The sequence below is a fragment of the Choloepus didactylus genome, chromosome 17 (assembly GCF_015220235.1).
Source record: "Choloepus didactylus isolate mChoDid1 chromosome 17, mChoDid1.pri, whole genome shotgun sequence".
In the NCBI taxonomy this organism is placed as follows: domain Eukaryota; kingdom Metazoa; phylum Chordata; class Mammalia; order Pilosa; family Megalonychidae; genus Choloepus; species Choloepus didactylus.
Genome location: NC_051323.1, coordinates 23,461,750 through 23,477,839, shown reverse-complemented (window position 1 = coordinate 23,477,839; position 16,090 = coordinate 23,461,750). Strand labels below are relative to the sequence as shown.

Sequence of the window (16,090 nt, the reverse complement as noted above, 5' to 3'; positions counted from 1 at the left end):
TGATAGCCTTTCTCACCTAAGGAAGAGTTCATATTCAAAGCAAACAAGTACAGGAAGAAAACTACTAAATTATGGTTCTATTCTAAATGGCTCTAATACTCTAATACTCTATTACAGTTCTAGCATGATCTATATTATATTATATACATATCTATATTACATACATATATAATGCATATGTGTTTTCTAATATGTATATGTGTATATACATATATATGAAAAATATTTTCAATTTTGGTTGTATTATAGTTCATTTTCTAATATGGTTCCAGAAATCAAGCAGTAAAAAGTTTTAAGTAGGAAGGGGTTAAGAGTAGCAAAAGGGGACAAAACAATAATTACCCCCTATTTGTTTTGATGGGTTCAGACTTTCTATAAATCATATTCTTAAAAGCAAGGTACAGCTTTAATTTTTATCACTAACAACTCAAAGTTATGCAGGTTGCTACTCTAAGATTGATTAACAACCCCAGTGCTACAAAACTATCTTTAAAATGATCTTAAGAGGGGAGATTTTCAAAATGAAATTGTGGTTTATAACACACAATTACAAGTACTTTCTCACTTACTGAACATAAATAAAGTTGGATCACAATATACTGGTCTCCCTCTCAGAGAAAAATATTTTCTTGTAGTCACTCAATTACTGTGGCTGTGGATGGGACAAGGTTTTGTTTAAAGTAATATCTAAATTAATTCCACAATGGAAATATGAGATGTTTCCACATACAGAATAAGTTTCCCACTATGATTACTCTATTGGAATGCACGCTCCATAAAAAAAGCATTTGTCTGTTTTGTTCAGTATTGCTATCTTTCTGTGCATGATACATAGAGAATACTTAATAAATATTTGTTGAATTATTATTAAAACAGACTTTTGTAAGTATCAGTAAACCCCATTTTATTATTTCTTTGGGAAAATGTATTGAGTCTCAAACAACTGGTGTACAAACTTTAAACACAGTGTATTTGTAAATACATCTTCCTCTTTATACCAATCCACAATTTTTCCAGGAATGAGTCTCCCAACATTTAAGCAACCCTCATAATATTGAGTAATATGTCCAAAAAGTTAAGAATCACGTTACAAAGTACTTGGTATACCGTAAACAACCAATTAAAACCAAGGATTTAAGAATAAGATTTCACTCCTAAAGGTATAAAACAGCTCTCAAATAGCAAATAATACATGACAAATGCTTTATCAAAGCATAAATCTTTGAAAAACCATAAGTTAACAAAAACAAACAAGCGAACAACCTGGTAGTTTTTCAGCTGGCTTCATTCTAACAATGAAATTGCTTTTCTTCAAATTAAGATACTTCTATAAATAAAATCCTAAAATCCTTCAGACACCACATATATATATATAGTTCAATGGTTCCTTTAGTTTAAACTAAACATGACATAAATGTTGCTACTCTGTCATATTAAAGGACCTCTTTAAAGGCAAAAACTAATGCATGTAGAAAGTAATTTTTGAAAGTTAGCTTTGTGAATTCAAATATGGATGGATGAAAAGAATGTTTACTTTATGCCAGTAAAAAAAAATTACATAGTATTTATCTGCTGGGCACTCTGTTGAAAACTTTACACACATTACCTTATTTATCCTTCAACCAATTCTCTGGTTAATTATCAAGAGCATTAAGCTGCCTGCACAAGGTTGCACAGCTATTAGTGGTAGAGACCTAAGTTGAACTCAAGCTAACTTAATTCCTATAGCCTGTATACTTAATGATACATCATAAAGCCACAGTCCTGAATTATACAACAGAAGTATTAAGTTATTGAAGTCATTTTCTTCTCATCTGAGAGTACTTGAATTCAAGTGGCTTGTCACTGCCAACTCACACTGGAATAGCAATTTAAAATGTGTTGTTCATATACCTAACACAGTAGTCACAATCACAGAAACATGACATCAAGAGGGTGTGAGATAGGTGCAGACAGCTGATGAGGAGAGGACTGAAGGGATGGAAATACAAAATACTACATGGAAACTGTCCAACAACTTCTTGTGGGTAGCAATACTAACTTTGTACTACATTTTAATTTTAAAACACATACAATCCCCAAACCCTATAGGTATAGTGTCTGCAATAATTGTAATAGAGAAAATAATCTCAAAACAGAGAAAGTAGGGTCCTAGCAGAACTATTATGGATGATGGTAAGAGACCAACTTGACTATAACCACGGGAATTAGTTGAAATAGAAAGTATACATTAATAAAATTAAGGCAGTCAAGGAACATTAAGCCTAGAGTGTCCATAAAAAAGTGATGGTGAAACCCAGAGGAAAAATGTAGACAGGTACTTAAATCTTGAATGAAAATCTGGATATCCAGAAGATAGATGATAGTGATGAAGAGAGATAAAGGAAGGCACAGCCAGATGGAAAAGAGGAACTCTGAAAGAGAATTAAGCAGTTATAGTCCAGTATGGTTCAGCAAACTACAGCCCCAGGATAAATCTGCTTGGTACCTATTTTTTTTTTTTTAATAACAGCTTTATTGAGATATAATTCACATACCACACAACACATCGAACTGAAGTATATACCTCGTTGACTTTTTTAGTATATTCAGAGTTGTGCAATTGTCTTCACAATCAAAGAACATTTTCACCACCCCAAAAAGAACCACTTTACCCATCAGCAGTTACTTCTCATTTCCTCCCATTACTCCCAGCATTAGGCAACCACCAACCTACTCTCTCTCTGGATTTGCCTGTTCTGGACATGTCATATAAACAAGAGTCATAAGATATGTATGTAGTCCTTTGTAACTGGCCTCTTTTACTTAGCAAAATGTTTTCAAGATTCATCCACACTGCAGCATGTATCTGCACTTCATTTCTTTTTTACAGCCAAATAATACTTCATTATATGGATATGCTATACTTTATTTATCCATGCCATCAGTTGGTAGACATTTGGGCTGTTTCCACTTCTTGGCTTTTATGAACAATGCTAAGAACATTCATGTACAAGTTTTTATGTGCATATGTTTGCATTTCTCTTGGGTTTATACCTAGTGCTATGGGTTAAAATGTGTCCCCCAAAAAGATATGTTGAAATCGTAACTCCCAGTACCTCAGAATGTGACCTTATTTGGATATAGAATCATTTCAGATGTAATTAGTTAAGATGAGGTCAAATTGGAGTAGAGTGGGTCCTTAATCCAGTACAATTTGTGTCCTTTAAAAGGAGAAGAGACACATGGGAAGAAGTCCCCATGAAGACAGAGGCAGAGACTGGAGTTATGCAATTACAGGTCATGTAACAACAAAGACTGCTGAAACACCACCAGAACCTAGAAGGACACCAGAAGGATTCTTCCCTGGAGTCATCAGAGAGCTGGCCCTGCTGAATCAAGGATTTCAGATTACCAGCTTCTAGAACTATGAGAGAACAAATTTCTGTTGTTTGAAGCTACTGAGTTTGTGGTATTTTGTTATGGCAGCCCTAGGAAACTAACAAATCTAGGAATGGAATTGCTAGGTCATGAGGTAAATTCCAGGTTTTAATATTTTGAGGAGCTGCTTTCCAAAGCAGCTACATTTTACATTCCCATCAGCAATGAAAGGGGTCCCAATTTCTCAGCATCCTTGTCAACACTTGTTAACTTTCTGATTACCTTTTTGATTATAGCCATTCTAGTGGGTATGAGGTGGTGTCTCACAGTGGTTTAGATCTGCATTTCCCTAGTGACTAATAACATTGAGCATCTTTTCATGTGCTCACTGGCCATTTGGACATCTTTGGCAAAATGGCTATTCAGATCCTTTGCCCATTTTTTAACTGGTTTGTCTTTTTAATTGTTGAGTAGTAGTTTTTAATACATTGTGGATCCAAGTCTCTTATCAAATAAGTGATCTGCAAAATTCTTCTCCCATTCTGTGGGTTGTCCTTCCACTTTCTGGATGGTGTTCTTCAAAGCAGAAAAGTTATTAGTTTTGATGATCGTGTTTTTGGTGTCATATCTAAGAAATCATATGCCACCTGTGTTTGCAAATTAAGTTTTACTGGAACACAGCCACACTCACTTATTTACATTTTGTCAATGGCTGTTTTCATGCACAAATGGCAGAGCTGGTGAGCAGTTACAACAGAGACCATATGGTCCACTAAGCATAGAATATTTACTATCTAGCCATTGACAGAAAAGTTGCCAATCCCTGATCTAACACAATGCCAACAACCCCAATCCATCCCTACCCTAAAATGAACAGCCTACCTTCACCGAAAGGGCAGCAAGGCAGATGATATCCTTCCAAGGGAGCAGAATCAAGTAAAGAACATATTTTTGTGAAAAGGTTGCAACATGGGGATAAGCTCTATGTTGGTGAGGGAAAGATACAGTATAACATCAAAGGCCAGACATAGTATTTGCTGCCTACAATCCCAGAATAATCTGTGACCTTTGTTCAGAGTACCAAATGAAATATTGACAAATTTGATTTTACTACTCTAAAGTCTAGGCTTTGAGGGTGGAAGGTAAGCTAGGGCCAGGTTACAAGAATTTAACTGTCAGGGTAAGGAATTTAGTCTTTTTCTGGTATGTAAGCACTACAGAGAATTCGATGTGACCTGAGAGAAAATCCTGCTAGGAGACTTGCAAGAAAATTTTTCCTTCCTAATAAAAACCTGAAGAAGAGCTCCCTACTCTAATTCAGCAGATGCTGGTGTCTGGAATTGCAACAGCCCTCTCCCGACAAGAAGAGCTTTCAAGTAAACAGGGCCTATGCCCTTGATGCATCTGATGAACTGCAGAACTATGCAATTCTCTGGCTCTTGGCTTCTCATTTTGTGAGATAATACATTCCTTACTGTTCAAAAGCCACTTTTTGTAGGCTATTATGTTACTTGTAGCTAAAAACAACCTGATAGTTTCTCTGTTATTAATTAATAAATTACTCGCCAGAGTGTTGCACTGAAATTAGAATTAAGTGACCATGAAACCTATACCTGTCAGGAATACCACATACTAATTTTCAGCAGTTACACTGATTTAAAAAAAATTAAACAGCGTTTTGCAATCTATGGAGAATCTTAGAAAACTACCTTACCCCAAACCTCCCAAGAACAGCTTTATGGTCATTTTGCAAACATGGGAAAAAATTCAGGGTATTCCAGCCTAGGTCTTTCAGTTCTACAGACCATGCTTGTTCCACCACATCATGTTGCCTTTCACAGCATCAAAGAAAACTCATGAAAAGCAACATAATCAAAGACATTCTACAGCAAACAACTATAGCATTCTTTCAGGGCTTAAATGTTTCATAGTATATACCTACATTCAATGAGTAATGTGAATAGAATGAAGAAGAAAATGCCCAAATAACTGCTAGGTGTTTAGTTCAAACTAGGCAAGAAGAATGGCCAGAAGAACTTGGGATATGTCTTTTTTTCACTCATCTTTGTACTTAACATTGTGCTTGATACATGTCATAGGTCAATGTTAAAGGTTTGCTAAATGAAGGAAATCAAAGCTCTGGATTAACAGTCTCTTTCTCAGCTGTTCTAGAATTTCTCAAAATGCAAGACTCAAAAGCATCCAAAAAAAAAAAGGTAAGATATATCAAGTTAAGTAAACAAAAATATATACAATTTGAGTTTCCTTTTGTAAATGAAAGTAACCTGGCATAATTGTCTCTCTCATTCAACTATGAAAGAATCCGGAAACACAAAAGAAGCCCTATAACTTTTATAATTACAATTAACAGTTTCCTTTCCTGCAACTTTCCCATTGTATCTAAGTTATTTGTGCTTTCTAGCTGTTTATCTATGGTCCTTCAAAGATCTGACAAGCCCCAAATGATAAGCTCTATTGCACCTCTGCTGGTTTCTCAAGCTCAGCAAGACAAGTGTTTATTCACCAATCCACCTACCCATCCATCATTTACTCAAGTGTTTATTCCAAGAGATAGACTCCCACAGGAATATAACCTGACCTGATGTGGGGGCAGAAGGCTCATAACCTCCTTGAGGGATTGTGTGTGTGTGTGTGTGTGTGTGTCTGTGTGTCTGTGTGTGTGATGAATGGTGTTAGAAATCTGTGTGCAATTTTCCAGTTCACCTGTAGCGCTAAACCAACAATTTATTTTTTCTTTTTGAAAATGTTACCTGCCAATTTGGGCTAAAAAAGAGCCTGCGGTACACAGCTTCTCTATAAATCCTGGCTTTGCCAACCCCAACCCTACTTCCATCACACAATCATCAAACAAGTCTGTGGTTATTTCCCTTTCCAGGTTCTCTTCAAAAGCTCATTTTAATTTATTTCACCTCCGTTTTTTTTTGTTTTGTTTTGTTTTGTTTTTGCCTAAACGCCTTTAGATTTACAAACACTCCCAGTCCCTGCATCTCCTCCTCCTTCAGTAACCTCTAATCTGCTATTTCTGCATATTTACTATTTGTAGTATCTTTTATAATACAATTTTTGTTCTTACGTGACTTGCTTGTTCCAGTGAGCACATTTTCAAGGTTCTTTCATGTTGCAGCATGTCTCATAATTTTTTGTTAGGGCCAAATAATATTCCATTGTGTGTATTATCACATTTTGTTTATTCATTCTTTTCCTGATGGACTACAGGGTTTTCTAGCTTTTGGTTATCATGAATAATGCTGTTGAAAACATTGGTGAACAAATATCTGTTTGCAAACCTGTTTTCACTCTCTCTAGGTAGACACTTAGAAGTAGGATTCCTAGGTCAAATCATAATTCTGTATTTAACTTTTTGAGAAATCACCATTTTGCTTTTGAGGGACTTTTGAGGCATTCCAAATATAGCATATAAAAAGATTCCCCAAGTGGAATAAATATAGCATGCAATACTGGATTAAATGAAAGTCCAGTGGCTGAAATATAGAGAGCAAATGGGAACATGGTGCAAAAAGCAGAAGTAAACAGAGGTAGAACTCAGAGTCCATCGGCTATGTTATGGATTTTAGTTCTTTATCACATATGGGATTTTAAATGGGAAAGTGATATAAGCTTGTTTAAGAGGAGGGCCTTGGACCAAACCCAGACGAGACACTAGCAATTAAGACTAAAATTGGTAAGAGAGGTAGAATAGTAACTAGTAGAAAATGCTGTCAGATGCCAAAAGAGGAGAAAATTTCAAAGAGTTGTCCACAAGGTCCAACATTACAAAGAAGCTGAGTAAAAATGAAGAACAAAGTAGCATTTAATGAGTGCCTACTGGATTTCCAGACACTCTATATTGTCACCACAATCTTATGAGGTGCTGCTATTCCACTTTTACAAGATTTTAAGATTTCCCTTATGATCCATTATCACTTGCTTTTTCATTAAGTATTGCCTTATAAGCAAATATTAAAAGATGCCAACTGGTTGCCTGCCTATAATAGGAGCTTGCTTGTGGTGTCACACTCAGATTAAGGATAAATAAATAAAAGTGCTAACAGCTCTAATAAGGTCAAGGCTTGATCCTTTTTGTACGTTACTACACTTTGCTCTCTTGTTCCTAGATTGAAAAATGCATACCTAGTTCTAACTTATAAATGTGAAAGCTCTGTGTTGTTTATAAAACAGGCCTGCCCAGAGCATGGATGAATTTAATATCACTACAAGAAAAACAAGTCGAAGTGACATTTCATTTACAAAAGTATTTTTGGGATCCTGATATGGCTATCAGGTGGTTCTCCTTTCACACTCATAAGGAAGAACTAGTTAAAACACACACACACACACACACACAAAACAACTCTCTGAGGGAGGAACCTACAGGAATCCATGACTTGTTGAACTATCAGTGCTAATTTTAGAATTCCTACAGAAATCTTCAAATGTTTTAAATATTTTATAATAAAACACTATAAAAAAAACAAAGAAAAACCCAGAAAACTATTAGTTACATTTATCAAATTTTTACTGCTGTGCCAGACCTGAACATTAACTATAATTATACTGTCAACTCATGACCATGAAGGGGAAAAAGTCCAAAAGGAAAATTTGGAAAGAAAGAGTGTTGGTGAGGGCTGTTGGAGTTAAGATTTACTTGGAAAGACAGGATAGAAATGAGGGAGAAATTTTAATCTGGCCAACCTGAAATAAAATAGATGCTTTACTACACTTTGGAAATCATTTTCTCTTTTTAATTAATGAATTTGCTATCTGTGTAGTTAATGCTAAGTGGGGAAAAACATGTACAAAAAATGTTTTAATAAAATACTATTTTCCCTAAGAGTAATTTCATAGGAATACTATCATGGTTCAGATCCTTGTTATGAAATAGCTACCTGATTAAAAAAATTATGTTGAATTGCTTTTGACTCAACTTTCACATTTAAAATATACTTTAAAACCTTGGAATAAAACTTACTTTTTTTTTAATAAATCCATATGCTGGCACAGGTTTAAAAAAAAACTGGAAGAATATTACATAAGAAATTTAATAGTGATCAATCTGGGGGGAGGGTTGGAGGGTCTACTTACTTTCCATTTTATGCCTTTCAAGTGTGGCTTGATTTTTTTTTTTTTTTAAACTAGAGAAGTTATGGGTTTACGAAACAATCACCATGTGGCTTAAATTTTTAAGCAAATTTATTAATGCAGTGTCTTTATAACTTTTTTAAAATTTTAAGAATTTTGGCTGGATGTCGAGCTACTGCTAGAAATTCCCCCTACATAAAACCTGAACTTAGAAAACAGCTCCTTTTAGATAGTATGTCACTTATCAGAAGCACAAAAAACTTCTCTGAGTTAAAGCAAAGACTGGTAAAGCATCAAGCTCTTTTCTTGTTAGAACCCCTAGATACCTTTCCTAGGTCACTGACCCCAAAGTTGCCCTCTCTTGGGTCCTACTTACTATTTAGTAATATTTACTTAATACCCCATTAACTGTTTATCAAATCCCCCAAAGAAATCAAAATGATTTTTCCCTTTTTTGATGTCTCTTCTTTTATCTTTTCTTCTGTCTACCTCTTCCTCGGGCTCATTCCATTAATCATTCTTTTTCTTACAACTCCCTCTCCTGGCTTTTCTAGTTCTATAGAATACCCACATCCTCCCCTAATCTAAAAGAATTTACCCCAACTGTAAACCACTGAAGTTAACTATTCTTTGTCCTTCCTTACATGAATATCTTGAAAAAAGAAGTTGACGCTCAATGTCTCCAGTGTCTTTTATTCTACTTGTTCATTCACATATTCTTTGCTCAAACACTATTTAATATCTATTATATGCCAGGCATTTGGAATACAGCAATGAACAAGACAAAGACAAGGTCCCTGCATTCACAGAATTTACACTGCTTCGCAACCATACTTTCATATTCTAGAACTTAACTGGTCACTCTTCTAAAGATTTTCAATATTCTTCTAATGACCAACTCTATCAGTATCTTCTTACTCCTCATTCTTATAACCCTCCCTTCAGCCATCAACTTGACTCAAAAATTCTAATCTTAACTTCTTTACCAAGTTTATTATCAAATACAGCAGAATGTCTCAAATGTCCATCAATTTCACCGTATAAAACCAAATTTACCTTCTCCTGCCACTTCTTTCAACCATCATATCGGTCCTACTTTCTTCCTTCTATAGTATCATAGAGTTATTTTTCTATCCAGTCACCAGGTTGAGTCATCCTTTATGCCTCAGTTTCCTTGTATCAGTTTCTCTTTTCAATTCCACCTTTAAAATGTCTCTATTTCCATTCATTTTCAAATCCTTATAACTTCACACTTGTGATACTGCAAAAGTAATATCCTACCTACAACTTCCTTCCACTCTTTCCAATCACCCAACCCCTTTAACCTCAGATTAATCAATGGTTCCCCCATGAAACTAAACTTAGAAGTCAAAACTGTTAAGGCCACTTACAATCTAACACATGATTTCCTTTCCAACCTAAATTCCTATAAGACCTCTAGAGTTTTCATCTTTACCTCCTCCTCTCACATGTTAATGGATGATAAAAAATCCCTCCTTTGTCTGAGAAGGGACATATTCCCTCCTACTTCCTTGAGAAACTCAAACTATCAATAGTTCTATCTTTCCCTTTGAATCTTTCCTGGCTTGTTCCCTTAAGCCCAAAATTAATTCTTCTTCAAACCTAAATTCTCTTCTAGCTTTCATCCCCTATCCTATTAGCCACCATTACAACAAACTGTTATTGTCAAAGTCACCAAAACTCTCTGGATTCCCCCAAAAAACACTTTTAAATTCTTCTCCTTCCTGATCTATGCAATATCTGAACATTGCTGACTCCTCCCCTTCTCCTCAAAACTCTACACCTGACATCCTGCTACTTATTTTCCAAATGTCTGTCTGTTCATTCTTAGACAACCCTTGCAGCATCCTCATTCTTCATCTGCCTTCTTAATTGCAGCACCTTTTTTTTTTTTTTAAATGCAGTGCTCTTCAGAATTCTGTACTAGGCCGCCTTCTCATCTCAATTTATATTGTTGGATTTTATCCAGTTTCTTAGCTTCAACTACTACCTAATACAACCACATAGACAACATTCAAATCTTTAAGCCAAGCCCAGTTCTCTCTTCTGAGCGCCAGATACAGATAGCCAAATACCTGTTGGCCATACCAACCTAGTTGACCCATGACTTCTTTAAATTCAACATTTCCAAAACAGAAGTCATGCTCACTCTCCCAAATATCCTTCTCCTGTATCTCCTAAGCTGAAAATGAGCATTTCTAACAAGGTCCCAAATGATGCTGAATCTACTAATACAGGATTCACATTTTGAGCATCACTATTCAAATATACGTTTCCTCTTTCTACCTCTAGTCTATCAAGTTCCTCCTGCTATCTCCTAGGCCAAAGTACCTACGCAGCACACACTGGTAATATTTCACAGTAATCTACCCTATTGAACTTAGAATCTTGCAAAATAGCATTTCCATGCATTAACTGCCAACTGGTAAGAGAAGACTAGAGATAAAACAATGGTCATCCCAGAGAACTGGGAATTCCATGAGGACAGGAATATTATTTCCCATGTTTCCCGAAGAACTGAGCCTTGCCCAAGCAAACAACCCAGAAAAATTTGCTGAATGAGATGGCAGTATCATCCATCCATTCACCCAGGAAAGAAGCCAAAGCACGATTCACCCTTTTCCTCCCCACAGTCACCAAGTCCTATTTCCTACCTCCTGAATGTATCTCATGCTCAGCCCGTCCTTTCCATTTGTTTTGTTACTGCATTCTTTCAGGTCCTTATTTCTCACTTAACTTACTTTCACTAATAATTGCCTCCCATTTCTAGAGGCTTCTATTCTATTACTCACAGTACCAACATATTTGATTTCTCTAAAAAAGTAAATGACAGTATCATTCTCCTGCTTAAAAACAATTCTCTTTCTATCGCCTTTAGGGGAAAAAATCTAACTCCTTCATATGATATGCAAAAGTCTCTCTACAATTCAGCCTCAATCTATCGGACCACTCTCTTCCTTCTACCCTATCCCCCTACCCTCCAGCTACGCCGAACTACTTTAGTTGCCTAACTGGCCTGTATACACTCATGCCTTAATGGCCTTGAACATAAAGCTGTCCATCTGGAGAACCCTTCCCCACTGGCTAATATAAGTTTAAGACTCAGCTCAGGCACCATCCCTTCCAGGAAGCTTTCCTGAAATGACAATCATTCCTCTCCATGCCAGTTTGGATCACGTCTCTCCCCTGTCACAAGCTCTTACAGCACCACATATTTAATGCATTCATAGCACATATCACACTGTATTATAACTGTCTGTTTATTCCACTTAACTAAGTTCCTTGGTGATAACAACTACGTCAAATTTTTGTAGTCAATGCTAGGTATATTAACAGATGTGCAACTAAAATTTGTTAAATAAAAACATTCTAAGATATTCTATCAACAGTGGCTCTCAAACATTAGCATATATAAAAATCACCTAGAAGACCTATAAAACCCAGATTGCTTGGCCCTATCCCCAGAGTTTCAGATTCAGTTGGTACAGGGTGGAGCCTGACAAGTTCCCACATGATGCTGATGCTGCTAGTCTAGGAGCATCAACAGTTTAATCAGTGCTCCAAATACACATACTTCCAGGCTTATAAAGCTGCTTCTCCTAGATGCCTCCTTTGCATTCCTCCAATTCTGCCCTACTGCAATCCTAATAATCTTTTTAGACCCAGCTCAACTGCCACCTCTTTCATAAAACTTTCTCTAATCCCAGGTGAAACTGATTTTGCTGTTTCTCAATTTCTATCAGGTTTTATATGTTCATATGATACTCATCAAACACTAACTTATTTCAGTGACTGGCATATGTCTTATTTTTCTCTACTTAAATGAAGGAGGGAGGGGGGACTTGCCTTAAGCATTTTAATAACCTCCAAAACGTAAAGCACAGTAACCAGAGAACAGCAAACAAATTCTCTAAGTATCTGTTGACATGAATGAGTTTCTGTTGCTTGCCTCAGACTTCTGGGCCCATGGTCTGACTTGCTTAATCATTCTGACCCAAGCTGATTTCCTCATACTGCCTTTACTTTTGCTTGCCTCATTACCTACAACAGATGCCCGATTCTCCCATATTTGGCTGCTCCTCTCTGCTGTTGGACCCTAGTCAGCTTCTTTATCTTGGACCCTGAGCCTTTTAAATCTTTTCATCCATTACAGGACATAATGAGTGGTGAAATTTTCTCCTTACAGCTGATGTAAATTTTAATTCCACTGGCTTTGAAACTAGTGACTTGCTTTTTACTTTTTTTTTTAAGGGCCTTTGTCACAGAATCTGAAATACATAGTCACACTACAAACACACACAAATACATAATCTTCATTCCACCTGTGTGTCAACAGTTTAATGAAGGTGGAGAGGGAAAGACTTAACTAAGGAAAAAAGTAAACTATTTGAAGGCAGTAATTAAAATAAATACCTGTTCACAAAGGTCCTTGATAGATTCAAATCTATCAATTCTTTTTACTTCCCCCTTACTTGAACTGATCAGTGATATTCATAAATTAATACATAAAATGTGTTGGCAAAAATGATTAAATATGTTCATGATATTTAGGAAGAGTTATAACAGGGATTTTCCCAAGGGGGCAAACATATTCAGAATTGTTCGCTCAACTAACTAGAAAAATGAACCACATCACTCCAGAGTCCAATTTGTTTGAATTAATCACTACTCCAAATAAGACACCATTAGAGTTAACCTACAGGTATGCTCTTGATACTTTCAAACCAGTGCTCTATTTCAGCAGACCAAAATAATCCTAAAGTTGGTGGCCACCATCACCCCAAATTATATAGGTCCTGAAGTGCTACTGAGGATGAAAGAGAAAAGAGTAAAAGTAAATACTGAAAAAGAAAATGGAAAGAAAAAGAATAAATAACAACATGGAAGAAAATATTATATGGTAGGTCTTGAAAGATTTTAAAAGATAACACAAAATACTAGGAAGATAAGAAATTTAAGGGCTAAAAGAGGACACCTTAATTTCAACCTCTTGTTCAAATGAAAAGGGCGGTAGAGGGGAGCATATACAGCCCAGGGAAAAAAATTTTTAGAAACCAAATCATTCTATTTAATATATAAACAACAAAAAGCTATATAATTGTTCCTCAAAATATATTAAGTTTACAAATACAGGTGGAAACAAAGCATTCATTGCAATCGACAAAGATCTTCAAAGACCTTCAAAAAAATACTTGCCTAAGGAAGTTCCACTAAAGCAATGAACTGCAATTCCTAGCTCCAAAAGACAATGCCAACAAAAAGACTGCACTGTACTATGAATGGTCCTGATCTTTCTAAATTGTTTTCTGCAATAGTCTGGAAAAGCCTAAATTTTATGACAGAGAGGGTAAGTTGTCTGAGTCCCTTCCCATACATCAAAATCATTAATCTTTCATTAACTCTTCCTAATCTGTATTTAGGTACACCAATAAGTACATTTGGTAAGCTCTGTATTTTAAATAACGGCCTACTACTTAAATATTCTAATTTCAGCTTTCCTCACAATCATCACCAAATTGACTCCTGAGTTGAAAATTTTTTCTCTTCATTTACTTTACCATTATATTTTGAAATATTTACACTCCACATACAGGATAGAATATAATACAATTAAGTTGCAAAAAAGTACCCAAAGTCAAACCATTCTGACAACTGTTCAAATACTTTTACAAAAAGTGCAACCCAGTCACATACTCGAACATCTGATACACAAGGAAGAGCACCGCAAACCTTTTCTACTAAGTATACAATTCTTCATTACAAGGAAGAAACTACACCGGCGACCCGGAGCAAGAAAACAGGTAGGGTAACAGGCTAAAAGGGCGTTGATTTCTCGACTACAGTGAGAGAGGCGGGAGACACACCCCTAGCGTCGATCTGAAACACTACAGCAGGGAATTTCTACCTAGGGATTAATGTGAGGGTAAGGAAAGATAAATTTAAATCGCCATGATTCAAAATCACCACCAACCACCAGAAGAGAAAGATTTACGAAGGCAACAAAGAAAACTAAAAATCCTTGGTAGTAGGGAACCATAAAAACAACTATCCCCATGTATCCGAAACCATGATACCCTATGTTTTAATGACTATACACCTTGGACCTTTCCGTTCGTCGGTACACAGAGAAAAGCAGCAGCGAAAGCAACTCCGTAAGGCTGCAAACAGTGGAGAAATAAAACGGGGAGGGGGGTGCGTGTGCAGGATTCTGGCCAAGACTCACTGCTTGAGAAGTCTCAAGATGGGAACGGGAGAAACAATAGCTCTGCAGAAAGCGGGTTTTATATAAAGCGCCATTTGCCACTTGTTATTTTCAAAGGATTTCAAAATATCCCAGAGCTTAAGAGAGTGAGTTTCGGGGTGGAAGGGGGGCTCCACGTGACTGAGGGTCCGGAGAAAAGTAATGCGCGGCGACGGAGGAGAGGGTGCTCCAGGCAGGGGTGGAATCCCGACGCCCGGAAGGGGAGCAGCGGAGGGGACCCCCAGAGGCCCGAGGAACCGGGACACCCCACAGAAGCCCGGGGGCGAGCGCGGGAGCCCGATCTTGTCAAAGAGCCGGCCCTTCGCTCCCGCCTGCCGCCAACGCACCCGGGCCGCGGCTGGCTCACGCGGCACCGGCAGGACCCGGGTCTCTCGAATTTTCTCCCGGGGGAAGCCGAGCGACGGTGTCCGGGGCTCGCCCCCGCACCCAACCCGGTAAGCAGAAGGCGGGGGAGAGATGGTACATTGCGGAAGCCAAAGAGCTCACCATTTTGCTCGGCGGGTCGGCGGCTCGCTCGGTCGGAGAAGAGTGTCGGCGCTCAGACTGGCTGCTGCAGGAAGCGGCGGCGGCGGCCCAGCTGCGCTCGCCTCGGGCGACTGCGGCCCTCGGGACGCCAGCGGGGGAGGGGTGGGGGAGGGGAGGCGGCGCCGCGGGGCTCGCGCCGGAGGGGTGACTGGGCACGCGAGGGAGCGGACAAGGAGGGAGAAAAGAAATTAAGGTGGAGATTCAGAGATAGAGGAGGTGGGGAGAGACGGCGAAGGGAAAGACAGAGAGACAGAAAGGAGGAGAAGAAAGGGGAAGGGGGACCAGGCGTCTCGGGGGCTGCAGCCTCGCGCTCGCGCCGGAGCGGTGACGGACTCACTGCAGTGGCTCGCGCTGACCCGCAACCTCAAGGCACGGAAAAAGGGGGAGGGCAGGAGAGGGAGGGGAAAACGAAGTGCAGCGGCGCGCGGGGCGGAGGGCGGGGGCGCGCGCAGAGCCGGCGGCGGGGGCGGGGCTTCCGCGAGCGCCGCACATCCGGGAATCCGCGCGCCGGGCTCTGCGGCAGCCGTCGCGACGCTCTGGCGGGCTCTGGTTGGGGAGCGCAGAGCGAGCCGACCACGTTTGCCCCTTAGTCCACCGCCCCTTGCGTGCGTTGCGGTGGGGAGGACGGGGTCGGGGGCGCGGACGTCGATGATGTCGCGTGGCGTAGCCCTTCCTGTCAGGTGGCTGGGGGCGGGCAGAGAGGAAGGCAGAGCTGGAGAGGGGAAGGAGGAAACTCGAGGGTTCCCCGAGAGGGAGGAAATGCGAGGGATGTGCAAGGAGCGGGCGAAAGCGGGCTCTCGGGCCCGGGAGTCGGAGCTTCCC

At 38.8% G+C, this 16,090-nt stretch overlaps 1 protein-coding gene across 1 annotated transcript in view; it reads right to left on the bottom strand.

Moving 5' to 3' along the window:
• The window catches only part of PPP3R1 (protein phosphatase 3 regulatory subunit B, alpha), a 68,843-nt gene extending 53,124 nt beyond the window's left edge, over positions 1-15,719 (bottom strand). The window contains exon 1 of the mRNA XM_037807307.1: positions 15,230-15,719. Within this exon, the coding sequence (XP_037663235.1) occupies positions 15,230-15,232 (3 nt within the window). The 5' untranslated portion in view covers positions 15,233-15,719. The remainder of the gene's footprint in view (positions 1-15,229) is intronic.
• Positions 15,720-16,090: the final 371 nt, after the last annotated feature.